This window comes from Antedon bifida, chromosome 4 (genome assembly GCF_963402885.1).
Source record: "Antedon bifida chromosome 4, ecAntBifi1.1, whole genome shotgun sequence".
NCBI lineage: Eukaryota > Metazoa > Echinodermata > Crinoidea > Comatulida > Antedonidae > Antedon > Antedon bifida.
Genome location: NC_136229.1, coordinates 22,083,210 through 22,098,283, shown reverse-complemented (window position 1 = coordinate 22,098,283; position 15,074 = coordinate 22,083,210). Strand labels below are relative to the sequence as shown.

Genomic DNA, 15,074 nt, shown 5'->3' with positions numbered 1-15,074 from the left:
ACTGTTTCTATGGGTTATAATTTGTTTATGTTTGTGGTATTCTTTTTCCTTTACTTAATGCTTAGAGCAAAGAACATGCTTAAATAACCCATGTCAGAATGGTGGTGTATGTTTCCAAGGTGTGTGTGACACCCATTTCTGTTCTTGTGCTTCTTGTTGGGAAGGAGATTCATGTGAAATAAGTGAGTTTTTCTTCTGATTTTGACTTTTAAATTCTATTTTGATGGTGTTTTGCTATTATATTTTCATCAAAATGATAAATATCATCATTATCATCATCATTACTGTCATCATTACCACCATCATATCATCAGTGTTACCATCATCATTATCAATACTGTCATTACAACCATCATATTATCAGTATTACCATCATCATATCATCAGTATTACCAGCATCATATCATCAGTATTACAGTCATCATCATCATTACTGTCATCATTGCCACCAGGGCGGATTGCTATAAGCGGTCTATAAATGATCTTACTCTTAGCGCTTAGCCGGCTATAATTCGTGACGTAGCAAGTAGTCTTTATTATAGACCATTGCTATACCGCGGTCTAACCTGTAAGCGGTCTTTAGAATTAAAGCCTACTCGAAGGATTCTTAAACCAGTCTTAAACCTCTATTTTTGTTGCTTTTAGATATTATTTATCGTCAAAGACAAACAATTGAACAAGTTTTAAGTGATTTTTAATAATAACATTGATTTTATTCTTATATAGCCCTTAAATAGATTTTCTTGCGTAGAAATGTATGTACTGTTATGATTGTGAATTGAACAAGCGTGATGAACATTATGTTATTTGGTATTCTACGCGCAAAGTACACCCTCAATTTGTTACTTTACGCAGTCTTATTCTAAGACTGTTTTATAGCAATGGTCTAACAGGGGTGGCTTTAGTAAGACCGTCTATCTGATAAAGCCGGCTTTAATCGGGCAGTTAAGACCATCAGTTAAGACTGTTTTATAGCAATCCGCCCCAGTATTGCCATCATCATTATCATCAGTATTACCACCATCATATCATCAGTATTACCATCATCATCATCATCATCATTACTGTCATCATTACAACCATCATATCATCAGTATTACAGTCATCATCATCATTACCACCATCATATCATCAGTATTACCACCATCATATCATCTGTATTACCATTATCATTACATCATAATTCACATTTTTTGATTTTTTGAGTTAAGACTGTTTTATAGCAATCCGCCCCAGTATTGCCATCATCATTATCATCAGTATTACCACCATCATATCATCAGTATTACCATCATCATCATCATCATCATTACTGTCATCATTACAACCATCATATCATCAGTATTACAGTCATCATCATCATTACCACCATCATATCATCAGTATTACCACCATCATATCATCTGTATTACCATTATCATTACATCATAATTCACATTTTTTGATTCGTTTTTTTATTGTGCTTTGATTTAAAAAGCAAATATTGATATTCAATTTATATTAATTCCTAGGTATACAGCCTTGTGCCAGTAACCCTTGTTTAAATGGAGGTCAGTGTAATGTTGTTGGACAATGTTCTGGCTATACTTGCGGATGTCCACAGTGTTTTACAGGTTCCAGTTGTGAAACATGTAAGTTGAATATGCAAAATGGGCAGTGAAGTAGTGGCATTATACATGTCAAAAGACTATAATTTTCTGTCCGCTTTGTATGTGTCTACATCTTATGCAGTTGCAAATTAAGCTAAATAGATTACAATAAAAATAAGTATTGATTGAGGCTCACGAAGGTAAATAGATGTATCTTGAGTGAAAGTGTGGCTTCTGTTTTAATCTTATCATTCAATAGCTACCATAATTCTTTCTTTTCACACTGACAAGATGTTATATTTTAGTAGTTTTGGATCCTTGTAATAACAATAATTCCTTTTCACACTGACATGATGTTATCTTTTAATAGTTTTTGATCCTTGTAATAAAAATAAAACCTTTTCACACTGACATGATGTTATCTTTTAATAGTTTTGGATCCTTGTGATAACAACGGCTGCTTGAATGGTGCAACCTGTATATCTTCTGTAAACACATGTAGTAATTACAGCTGCCAATGTTCTGATTGTTACACTGGTGACTTCTGTGAAACATGTAAGTTGTTAATTCGAAATTCTCTTCACTTCTACTTATTTTTTCTACTCATACCAGTAATGAAATAAACAATATTTGAGGAGGTGACAGCAGCACTTCTTCTTTAAACATGTCCTTGCTTAAGCAACAATGTAGTTGGAATGCAAGGGAGTTGACCAATCATAAAACAGTATTGGATAACCTGTTGCCTGATTAGTCAAAGCACCTGCGGAGGACTTGCATCCTTGCGTTGCATCTATTGCATTACATAGTGAGGGGATATAGAAACATATGATTTTTAAGAAATCCAAAAGTTAGTTTAATAGCAAATATAGTTTTACTTTCTATAAAATAAAATTTTTCATGTACAGATGTAAATGATTACTAGTCATTGTTACTAAAATTATTATTTTGTTTATGTTGTTAGTATCTAATCCCTGTGCATCAAACCCATGCTTAAATCAAGGAGTATGCTCAACGTCTGGGGTTAGCTGCTCAGTCTTTATCTGCACATGTACTGGTTGCTTCTCTGGTGACAGATGTGAAATGGGTAAAGTATATGTTTATGAAATATTAGGCTTTAGTTTACTGTAACAGAGGAGGGAATGACGAAGGAGGTACTTGTAATGATACTACAGGACTGGTCAAATGCAACCATCTCTGTTGGACCTGGATATTGAAATAATTTAGCACATCTGAAAGATGTAATATATTCAAAGATCGTAAACCTGAAGGCTAGATCATCAACTCCAATACAGCTATCTTGTAGAGAATTTCTTAATAAGATCCACCTTCACTGCCACACAGTCTGCCCTCTAGCCTTCGGCTAAACCTCTCTGAATGTATTATATCTGCCATTGTCAAGTGGTGACAGTTTTTCTTCATTGTTTTATTCACATTATAATTATGTTAAATATTTTATTTCAGCTACACAAGGCTGCAGTCCAAACCCATGCCTCAATGGAGGTGTTTGCTCTGAGAGTGGAGTTGGATGTGGAGACTACACATGTCAATGTAGTGGTTGCTATACTGGTGATCGATGTGAAATCGGTTTGTAAAACATCTCATATTATCATACATAACCAACACTATTGAATATTTGAATAAAACCATACATTTTGAACTTTCCAGAGTGTCCTGTAAATTTTACTGTATCACTTTACATAGTCTCTAAATACTGTTGTTTTTGTTTATTAGATACCAATTCATGCATGAGTAACCCATGTCAAAACGGAGGTCAATGCTACCCAGCGGTTAATGATTGCGGTTACTTTGGATGTCAATGTGCACAATGCTATACAGGAATTTTCTGTGAAATCAGTAAGTTTAGTAAAAATGTTCTCCATCTTTTATTATTATTTACAATTTTACATTTGCTATCTATCAATCATTTGTTAGAATAATGATTGTAAACTCTTCTAAAGCTCTGTCTACACCATCAAACTTTATGTGACAAAATATTGTGATGTGCTCATATATGGACATAATGATGTTGTCATATCACTACCATATTTGGGAACATCACACTTTTTTTTTAAACTAGTTTGAAAGTGTAGACAGAGCTTTAGTGTCCTTGGTTTATTTAAGTGAATAAGTTCATCAGAGTTATTATTATTATTATTAATATTATTATTAAGTATATTGAAGTTTAAACTGTGTTTCTTTTTTTTCTCAAGGTGTGAATGGCTGTTCCACCAACCCTTGTCAAAATGGTGGGGTATGTGAAGTAGATGCATTTAATTGTCAAGCCTATTCATGTCAGTGCTCACTATGCTATGGTGGGACTAACTGTCAAACAAGTAAGATTCATCCACTAATTAATACACACCTTACAATATAAAGACAAACAAATATTATTCATTCAGTAACTAATAAGTGCTTGCCTCTAAAGCTCTGTCTATACTATGAAACTTGTTTGAGAAAAAAGTGTAATTTGGCCAAAATATAGAAGTGATATCATGTCCATATATGGGCACATCACTTGTTTTTATCTCATAAAGTATGATAGTATATACAGAGCTTAAGAGAGATGATATTTGGTAAATACTTGCTGAATAAAAATATATATATATAATTAAAAAAATTACAATTTCAGATGTGAACCCATGCCAGAGCAACCCTTGTTTTAATGGGGGTGAATGTGTGCCTGATGGATTATGTCAAGGGTACACCTGTACCTGCCCAACATGCTACGGTGGCAATCAATGCCAAACAGGTAATTACGTTAACAACATAGGTAGCGCAAAACAAACAAACAAACCAGTTTAGTGATAGAACATAATTAATCGTTGTTTGTTTTTATTCAATTCAGAAGCAACATTGTGTGAACCAAATAACCCATGTTTGAATGGAGGTGTGTGCCAGCTAGATGCATCAACATCCACCTGTAGTTACACCTGTACATGTCCTGTATGCAAATCTGGTCCCAACTGTGAAACAGGTAACTTTTTTTTCCAATTACCTTGATTGATTTGACTTAATAAATCTAAATTCTTTGGGTTACTGCAGTAATTTCTCTTTGGTTGCTGCAGTAATTCTCCTCTTCACAAAACATAAGTAAGCCTCTGTGTTTACTCTTCGTAACGTAATCAATCTGAGTAACCAGTGAACGCTGTAATGCTAACTCAAGTTGAAATTATATAATTTATAGATATTAATGCATGTGCGGCCCAGCCCTGTATGAATGGAGGTAACTGCGTCCAAGGAAACTCATGTGGTGAATTTACCTGTCAGTGTTCTGAATGTTGGGCTGGCAGCACCTGTAACATACGTAAGTAAACGTAAAAACTAACATTAAAGATATATTGTCATTAGTATTTTGTTAAAGAGGCTATTATAATGTCGATTATTATTAACTATTGTATGTTATTTGTTTAGTTGTAGACAACTGTGCTTCATCGCCATGTCAAAATGGAGGTGTTTGTAATAATGGTTGCCCAGATACAGAGGATTTTGTATGTCAATGCCAAGAATGTTGGACTGGTCAACTCTGCACTGAACGTAAGCATTTAAAATTTGCTTTAGCCAGACACTACTAAAAATTAAAAATAATAGTTGTAATAAACAACTAGTTTTACTACATTCAGCTTGACTTCATAGTCAGGCTGCACTTTCTACAAACTGATATATTTTTGTTTGTTTAATCGTTTTGTTATTAAGCTCTGTCTACACTATCAAACTAGTTTGACAAAAAAAGTATGATGTGTCCAAATATGGTAGTGATATGACATCATCATATCCATATATGGGCACATCACATTTTGCTGTCACAAAGTTTGATAGTGTAGACAGAGCTTTAGACTCTCACAAGCAATACTAATTCTGTTCATCATTTCTTTTAGAAATCAATGCGTGCAATGGGAATCCATGTATTAATGGAGGGACATGTACAAACTCGTGTTCTTTTTACTCCTGTGAATGTGCTGTCGGTTATTCCGGAGACAATTGTCAAAATTGTAAGTAGTATAAAATGACATTGTTTAATTTAACAGATTAGATTAGATAATGAATACATTTCATCGGTCTTTTTGTTAAAATATGTAAAAATGTGTCGTGCGTGACAGTAGAGTTGAAAGACCACAATTCTCATACTATTCAACTCACTTTATTGGGTGGTAGGCAACAAACAAACATTAAGATCACTATCTGTACATGGAAGAGCCAACTAACTGTGCATTGTATTATGATAGCCTTCATGTTAAATTTATAATTTTTTAATTTCCTTTTTTTCATTGTTAGATATTTGTGAAAATAACCCGTGTGGTAGTGGTGGCACATGTGTGCCAACACCTGAAAACTTCATCTGTGCTTGTGACTCTTGTCATTCTGGTCAATTCTGTCAAAATGGTATGATTATGGAGACCATTCAATAATTGTTGTGGCCTAATATAATCTATTTCTGTGTGTATAGCTACAGTTAACAATAGATACACTGATTGTTTTTAAATAACATAGTATACAATTTACTCCAAAACATTGCTATTCCTATTTCAATATTTGGAAGCTTTTACATATTCCATTTTGTACACCCTGTTTTTTCCTTATAATTCAGATTTTATTATTCAGAGTTTTATCAAATTTACACCATAGCTGTAACAGTTTATTTTGGTAATTGATTGATTGTTTACAGTATGTTTTACTTCATTGTGCTATATACTAGTTTTAATTCATGTACTGTATATTTATATTATTTCGTTTAGATGTTTCTGCTTGTGTTAGCGCACCTTGTCAGAATGGAGGTACATGTGAGGACGCTTGTACTTCTTATACTTGTGCTTGCACAGATAACTATGACGGAACGAACTGTGAATTTGGTATGTAACAAAAAGAACTTCTAGGACTTTCTATTATCTTTATTTTGAACATGTTTACTTATTTTATCATTTTATACTTCATTTCCTCTTTGAATTATCATTATAAGGAGTTTAGTCTAGGGTTGTAATTGTATTAAACTACTGTGGAGTAGCTTTTGCATCAGGGAGTTAAGTAAGTGGTCATGTGTTTTGCCCTACTCTGACGTAATTTGTACTTCATACTAAGTACATTTGAGTAATCAAATCCAATCCAGATCACTAGCCTGCCGTTCATACCTCAAGACCACTGAGCTTGCGCTGATGGCTAGTGGTTAGATTCAAGCCCAAGTAAGCAGCGGGTACTGCACCAACAAGGTTGTAATTGTATTAAACTACTGAGTTTAGTCTAAAAATATCTGTTTTCTGTTTTTAGATAAAAATGCTTGTTTAAGTAATCCTTGTGTGAATGGTGTGTGTTTTAGCCAAGGAGCCAATAGTTACATGTGTGATTGTCAACCTGGATATACTGGCTTTGACTGTGACACATGTAAGTACACAATTAAATTAATTATAGAAATAAACAAAATTAAATACTGTAATGTTTATGTCTAGTAACCAGTAAGTACAATCCAGAACAAATACATTTTTTACTTTATCATTTTCAGAACATAACCATGTCCAGAACAAATAAATTAAAAATTAAACCAAAACACACAAAATAATGTGAATAAATGTAAAAATGTTAAATTTCAGTTGAGTCGACATGTCAAAATGATACTTGTCTTAATGGTGGTGATTGCTTTCCATTTGTGGATGGATTCATATGTCTTTGTAAAGGGCAGTGGTCTGGAACTTTCTGTGAAATTCGTAAGTTAATTCATGTAATCATAGTTTCTCTCTAAAGCTCTTTCTTTTAAATTGTTTTATTTTAAATATTTTTATTGTATATGTTACTAATTACTTTTGAGTAACATAAATGATCCAATTTGTTCGTAATGAAACTGACATGTGACAAATTCCAAAGTCAAGTTGAGTTGCTAAAGGCAGGGGCAACATAAAAAAAAAAATTGGCATAGTTTCATGGCTCTTTTCGACAGTAGTCATTTTCCTAAATTTACTTCACTTTGAAATATCATCAATTATATATTATCTTTTTATGTTCCTATATTAGGAGAAAGCCAGTGTGTAAATGACTACACAATACCAACTAATGACAACTTAGTACTGACTTCAAATAACTACCCTGAAAATTACAACAACGGAGATAACTGTTTGTGGACTATCACAATTGCTGAAGGTCGTAGAATACGTGTCATATTCAACGATTTCTCAACTGAGCTTATGAATGATTGGTTGGAAGTTGGTAATGGCGACAACCCAGCCGACACATCAATGCTTGTTGTCAGACACTCAGGACCAGATAAACCGCAAAATTTTATTTCTACGGACAATAAAGTGTTCATTAGTTTTATTGCAAATGACGCTATAACTGAAAGAGGATTTAGTATAACTCTCCAGGATGATGAAATACAAAGTAAGTAGGAATAATATTTAATAATACTGTACTAAAGATTTTAGTACTAAACCTTGATATAAACAACAACATTGGTAAACTATAAAGAAATTTACAAACTGGAAAATATTTTTTATTTGAAAGTACTGAATAGAGTATTCTTGATAAAATTGAAGCAACTTCTGTCCAATTCTGAACATATATGATATTTCCTTTTATTTATTCGCTGTAATTCGATTCAATTTCACATTTATTTAGCGAAAAAGTATGGATCTTTTACAAGAAAACGAATTTTCTGTAGTTGTAAATAAGCATAGAGTTATTATATATAGAGAGTTGAATACAATCACATCTACTATGCCATTACCCATCACCATGCCTGTGTTGCTGCATGACTCTAGTTGTAATATACTAACTCTATGGTAAAGACATGATTTTATATTAATATGTGTATTTTCTTTTACTATAGCTACTAGCCCATGTGATAGTAACCCATGTCTGAATGGAGGAACATGTAATGATGTCGTTGAAAGCTATACTTGTGATTGTCCTACCAATTATATTGGAACAAACTGTGAAACTCAAAGTATGTATATATTGAAAATTTCCAACTTTAAGACAACCTTTTATATATATATAATTATATGGTTCTATCCTTGTTTATGCCACAATACCAAAGTATCAAGTTAGATTTCATACCCTCCTATAATTGGAGGTGAGTCAGCCATATGCTTGTTGCTAGATGTGTAGAAATAAACGTTTAATATTTACGTCTCTTCCATTATTCTTGTAATGTGTTTTTGTTATTCCAGGTGCATGTAATCCCAACCCATGTCAGAATCTTGGATCATGTAGCCTGGATTCACAAGGCAACACAGTTTGTTCCTGTCTGCCTGGCTTTACTGGACAGTTCTGTTCTTGTAAGTATATTTTGAATGCAAATGCTGAGTTAATTTTTGTTAAGTGCTGTCTACACTATAAACTTTATGTGACAACAATATGTGATGTGCCCATATATGGACACGGTGTTATTGATAATGATTAATAGTAGTAGTTTTGAAAGGTGAACTTTGTTTAGAAAGCATAATTAATTTTGTAATTAGCCATCTAACACAGAATATTTTTAGTAATACTTACGTCAGCATGTTGTTTTTTTTAAAACCAGCTACCGATGAAGGTTGTACGCCAACAATGTGTTATAATGGAGGAATGTGTGTAGTAGGTGTAGATGGCATCAGCTTTTGTGAGTGTGCACCGGGATATATGGGAACTTTCTGTGAACAAGGTAAGCACATGTTGGTTTAGACCCTCTTACACATGCTAGGCTAGAAATCCCAGTAGGGTAGGTAGTGAATTACACATAACCTGATTGTAAATTACAAACTCAATTTACTCAATCTTCTGTGTGTATGATTTCAAACCAATTATACCTTCCCAATACTGGACTATCTGAAAACAGGAAACTCTACCAAAAGGTCCCCATTTTTTTTCAAAGAGAAAACCAGACATATTAGGCCAGACCAATTGTGTCCGGTATTGGGGGAGTTGACTGTGGTCCATACCTCTGGACCATCAAGCGTGCACTTGTTGACTTGCCTTTATCAAAAGAAGCAGAAGTAATTGCGACTTACTATCATACTTTTGTATAATTTCTTACACGGCAGATATTGATGAGTGTGAAAGTCAACCATGTATGAACGGTGGCACATGTTTAAATAGTGTAAACCAGTATTATTGTAGTTGTACTAAAGCATTCCAGGGTAACAACTGCGAAGAACCTAGTAAGTACAGTATTATCATATTAGTTTTAAAGGACAAATAGAGAATATGTTGATTTGTATATTTTATTCTGCTGATATATTTCTTATATAAAGCTCTATCTACACTATCACACTTTATGTGACAAAAAAATATGATGTGCCCATATATAGACATGATGATGTCATATCACTACCATATTTGAGAATATCACTACCATATTTGGCCACATCACACTTTTTTGTCAAACTAATTTGAAAGTGTAGACAGAGCTTTATAATTATTGCACTGAGGAAGTGTTAATGTTGCCCGAAAACTCTGAAAATTTGTTCTGGCTGTTTTACTTTATCGTTTTTATTTAGCGTTTTGCTCATTTTATTTGTATCTCCATTGAAATACAGCCACTGATACCCACAGCATAATTTGTAGTCGCGTGCAACATGACTCTACAGCAAATTTTTTAGTAATTTGCCTTTTGATTCTTGAAAATGATAATTCATTACTCCCGATTCATTTTTGTTTTTAGTAATTTGTCGTGAGAATCCTTGTTTATATGGTGGAACTTGTATTGCAACCTCACCTGAAACCTTCATCTGTACTTGTACTGTCGGCTATGAGGGTGATTTGTGTGAAATAGGTAAGTCTAAAATTATTTGGGTTAATTGTTTAGAGTACATTGGACAGGTTTTTCTAAACATTTTGCAATTGTGTGCGATGCCCTGGGCTGATGAATAAAGCATAATAATTGTTTGTATCTTTTTATAGATAGCGATGAATGTCAAAGTCAACCTTGCTTGAATGGGGGTAATTGTATTGATCAAGTAAATAGCTTTGTGTGTTTCTGTCCAGCAGAATATATAGGTGCACAATGCGAACAACGTGAGTTTACTTCTTTATCCTACCTTCATTTTGATTTACAATCAAATGTTTAATTATATTGACTATTTGTCTGTAGATGTTTATGATCTTCCCTCCCCCACCCCGACTACCTCCACCTCTTTTCCTCACCCCATATTTAATTAATACCATAAGTATTTATAGTAAAAATGTACTGTATCATGCCAAGATACTTTTTTACATTACATCTGTTTGTAATAGTGACGTCATTTTATAAATTTTGTTTTTAGCTGTTGGAAGCGACTGTGACATAGCCCCTTGCGAAAACGGTGGTACATGTCAACCATTTTCAAACTCTGGATACATTTGCTTTTGTCCACCAGGATATTCAGGTGCAAATTGTGCTACAGGTATGGTTTTTGTGGCCCAGTCGGCTACCAGTAATCTTTAGCTAGTTTTAACTCAGTTTAGAAACATGTCCATGTGTGTATATTGGTAAAGATAACCTAATATTGTATAAGGATTTGACAACTAAGACTAAACATCTTTTTTCATCAGTAACTGCCACCCCTAGTGTTTCTAGGAATAAACCACATTGGATTTTTTAAGCTACCGATGGCTGGTTTTTAATATAAATTTGTTAAATCATTTTTTGTTTTTTTTTTCAGATGTTAATGAATGTTTAAGTAATCCCTGTGGAAATAATGGTGTATGCATAGATTCTTCCAATGGGTATATCTGCAGCTGTTATCCAGGAATAAGTGGAGATCGATGCGAAATTGGTAAGATAAATTTATTTTTGTATATGGGAGATTTATCATTGTTTATTACAGTTTTGCAAATGAAGTATTTGTTGATTATTTCTTTTTATCTAAAGCCTGTTTTCCATTAGCAAATGTGTTCGCGCAAATCAAATATTTCTGAGTTCTTATTGGTTGTGTATTTTTCACGTCGCAATATATGAAATGTTCATTTATTTGGGGCCCGTCCACCACCGACCAGCGTGGTGGCATCCCTGCAAAATAACAATATGCATGTGTATTAGTCAATGTTTTTGATTTTGATAAATTGCTCTGGACTCTATTTGGTAAAATTTATCAAAATTGACCATAACAATGCAACCAGCCCAGTAACATAACCTGATAGTAATACACAATTTTGTTATTATTATTCGTTTTTATTTTCATTGTTATTTTTGACAGATTTTGATGAGTGTTCTAGTAATCCTTGTGAGGTTACAGGTACATGTCAGAATCAAGTAGGCTCTTATCTGTGTCTATGTGAAGCAGGTTACTCTGGTACTAACTGTCAATTTGGTAAGTACACATTCCTTCCAAAGCTGTCACTTAATTAAGTGCCACTTCTCTACATTTTACTTGACATTTTCTACATTCATTTTTCAATCAAGTTTATTGTCATTTTTGCTTGTTTTTGGTTTTTTAATCAAAATGTTAGTAATAGAAGGTAAAATTGTTTTTACCCATAATCATAATACTCTTGGTTTATATGGGCTTTGCTGTTTTGTGAATGTTTTTACACAGTTTGTCTAATGTCTAAATCTTCTGGGAAAGGCTACACGACATACCCAAGGAAATTGTTAGTTTTGGGTTCTTTGAAGTGCACATAATACAATTACTCTATGCCTATGGTTTACGATCCTTATTTGACTTGACCTGCAACCAGAACAATATGGTGTGGTGTATACTTGCTATTAGACATGAGTTCATTTTCTACACAACCTAACATGCTACATTGAAATAATCAACATAATGAATATTGATAACTTCATGTCAAAGGTCAAGTAATTGGAGAACTACTTTGAGTGTTTTATTGTCTTAAAGATTTTTCTAATAGTAATTGGTGATTATTTTTTATAGTTGATATATAGTGATTTTTACCAGATTTTCTTTGATGTAAGTAAACTAGTAGTCTCTAACCAGTTACACTTTAGAGATGTCTGCATCTGGATTCACGCTAATTCTTTTCTTAACAATCTGCATACAGGTGATATTCAAAGTGGATAACTAATTTTTATAGATTTGTATTGGTCAAGCAGTTGAGGGAGGAGCTCAATGTTGTTGATACATTTTCTTAGATAAACCATAAGTTCAGTGTAGAGAATTTACTCTTGAGAGTAGAAGATTCATAACAGTGTATTGGTTCATGTAGTCCAGTCTTCTTGGGCTACTGTGCACTTAAAAGAACCTAACTTCCTCTTTTGAAATAAGTAGGAGGTCACCCCAGTGTTCTGGTTCATTTAGGCCCCTGATGTTTATCACTGTGTTCACCAGTTGAATCACTTGGTAATGTAAGCCACAAGAGTGGCTCTATGCTCAATGGGATGAAAATTAACTAATTCGTTCATGTAACCTCTTGCATGAGAGAGATACAGAGAATGATACATGCAATGCAATGGACAGCAACTTGGCCATCATCACGTCTATAAGTCTATATTAAATAATAATTAAATAATGCAATTAACAGACATAGTATATTTCTAATGATGCACACAAGTATTATAACGTAAACCATCTGTCGTTTTTAATTAAAATCTTACTACAAATAAATAACAAATATAAATAAATAACGTTTTCTAATATATTATAATAGTAGTTATATATTGGATACTAGTGTGATAAAGAAGGTTTAACCTTTATACTAAATTGCTTCAATCATGTACAGATGAACACATACTGTTTCTTTAACTGCACTCTCATAACATGATAAAAAGACATGCACTCGAACATAAACAAATGTATTACCGACTCTTATCGATTTTTACATGTTATAAGTTTTAATACATATGCAAAGAATTATGCAGTGCCCTCTCTTTAGGATTGTTTATTGTTATACTCCCGAGTCTCAAAGGTATTTTATCATATTTCATGTTCAAGGGCTGAGCTTGTAAGAATACAAATACCCTTTAATACAACTATATTTACATTTCAATTGTTTTTAATATCTTTCAGCTCCAAATTCAGAGGCAGCTGCAAGCACTAGTGACAACTCGTTTCTGGTTGAGCCATGGTGGATAGGTATCATAGCCGGCCTAGTAATTTTAATAGTCGTCTTTCTCGTCGTGCTTGTTTGTACCGTTACTAAAAGCAAACAACCGTATGACAATGTTTTTCAATCAATACCAGAAGGCCCAAACACTGAGGTAGATGATGACATCTTCACAGTCACAAAACAGTGATATCTTTATACCAAAAAAGGTGATAGATGGTGATATCATGACGCTACAAGTGATGATATATCATGTATCATCATATTTCCTTGTATTTGGTGCTTTTAAATTCAGTGCAACTTGTTGAATATGTTTTTGTTGGTGTATATTGTAAAGACGTGTTTCAGTGGAAACAGGGTCTTCGAGAAAGAGCTATTTTTAATAACTAATATTAAATCATCATTCATGTCAACAGTAAATCTACTGCAGCAATGCTTCTTAAATTGTAAATATGAAAATGCTTTGTTAAAACACTATAGTTGAAATTAGATCTACAAATGTTTGTTGTTGTTAATACATAATATTATGCATTCACATTACATGGTTGATATGATACTTGTAACTAATGGGATAAAGAAAATATTTGTAAAAATTCACTTTGTATATATATTTAAATGTTTTTAATATTTTAATATATAATTATTTTAATATTTTTATATTTTAAAAAATCATTGTAATAACCATATTTCATAAATACTAATATTTTACTGATAATTAGCATATATTATTATTATATATATTATACGTTATTGGTCATTTTTAAATCAGCTGAATACTTGTGTAAATTTTAATATATTTTCTTGGACATAATACTTGAATGGTTAATTGTTATTTGCTGTCAAATACCAATCATATTTCCCCCTAAATTTTTCTGATATTTAAATTTATATTTTTAATTTATACACAGAATAAACAATTCTAGGTTTATAAATATCAGCATTATAAATATATGTGATTAAACTAATAGCAAAGTTGATTGACAAAACAGTAAAGCCATGATTGTATAGTAGGTATAGTAGTGTTGGCTAGCCTTAATAATTGTCATTCTCATGCAGTCACACACTGTACAAATCTCCCATTCAACACTTAATATATTTATAAGTATGTATCTCCAGTAGTTCTAGTGGGTATTGATAAAGGATGGGAATAAACTAGCCAAGGTCCCATCTAAGTTACTTCAGTTCCACAATTCAGAAAGTTGGAGGTGAAAACTGCAGCCCGATAGTTCAGACTTAGAATCTGTTTACAATTTGCACTTTTAACAATTAATATACACATGTGATAATGCATTAATATATATCATTATTATATTAACAATAATATTAATATATTTATGAACAAAGTATAAAATGTAATACATTAAGACTGTACTTAGATACATTAATAGACCAACTTGTAATTAATTAAGTAAAAATAACTATTTTAAAAGATTATATTTTACAGTAAAATAATTTTGGCTGACTTTTTTTTTTGCGCATATGTGTACATATCCACAGTGGAGTGATCTGGTCAGTATTAGTGAGAAGCTGTGATTGAGTTGAGAC

The 15,074-nt window shown here is 32.7% G+C and overlaps 1 protein-coding gene across 2 annotated transcripts in view; it reads left to right on the top strand.

The window, feature by feature from the left end:
• The window catches only part of LOC144840772 (uncharacterized), a 49,439-nt gene extending 35,028 nt beyond the window's left edge, over positions 1 to 14,411 (top strand). For both annotated transcript variants that reach the window (XM_078696788.1, XM_078696787.1), the window contains 27 exons: positions 66 to 182; positions 1,512 to 1,631; positions 2,022 to 2,144; positions 2,551 to 2,673; positions 3,051 to 3,173; positions 3,321 to 3,443; positions 3,800 to 3,922; positions 4,219 to 4,338; positions 4,435 to 4,563; positions 4,774 to 4,893; positions 5,001 to 5,123; positions 5,465 to 5,578; positions 5,862 to 5,969; positions 6,323 to 6,436; positions 6,849 to 6,962; positions 7,169 to 7,282; positions 7,587 to 7,949; positions 8,398 to 8,514; positions 8,741 to 8,848; positions 9,094 to 9,213; positions 9,593 to 9,709; positions 10,213 to 10,323; positions 10,452 to 10,565; positions 10,814 to 10,933; positions 11,192 to 11,305; positions 11,726 to 11,839; positions 13,493 to 14,411. In XM_078696788.1, the coding sequence (XP_078552914.1) occupies positions 66 to 182; positions 1,512 to 1,631; positions 2,022 to 2,144; positions 2,551 to 2,673; positions 3,051 to 3,173; positions 3,321 to 3,443; positions 3,800 to 3,922; positions 4,219 to 4,338; positions 4,435 to 4,563; positions 4,774 to 4,893; positions 5,001 to 5,123; positions 5,465 to 5,578; positions 5,862 to 5,969; positions 6,323 to 6,436; positions 6,849 to 6,962; positions 7,169 to 7,282; positions 7,587 to 7,949; positions 8,398 to 8,514; positions 8,741 to 8,848; positions 9,094 to 9,213; positions 9,593 to 9,709; positions 10,213 to 10,323; positions 10,452 to 10,565; positions 10,814 to 10,933; positions 11,192 to 11,305; positions 11,726 to 11,839; positions 13,493 to 13,719 (3,533 nt within the window). In that variant the 3' untranslated portion in view covers positions 13,720 to 14,411. The remainder of the gene's footprint in view (positions 1 to 65; positions 183 to 1,511; positions 1,632 to 2,021; positions 2,145 to 2,550; positions 2,674 to 3,050; positions 3,174 to 3,320; positions 3,444 to 3,799; positions 3,923 to 4,218; positions 4,339 to 4,434; positions 4,564 to 4,773; positions 4,894 to 5,000; positions 5,124 to 5,464; positions 5,579 to 5,861; positions 5,970 to 6,322; positions 6,437 to 6,848; positions 6,963 to 7,168; positions 7,283 to 7,586; positions 7,950 to 8,397; positions 8,515 to 8,740; positions 8,849 to 9,093; positions 9,214 to 9,592; positions 9,710 to 10,212; positions 10,324 to 10,451; positions 10,566 to 10,813; positions 10,934 to 11,191; positions 11,306 to 11,725; positions 11,840 to 13,492) is intronic.
• The last annotated feature ends 663 nt before the right edge of the window (positions 14,412 to 15,074 follow it).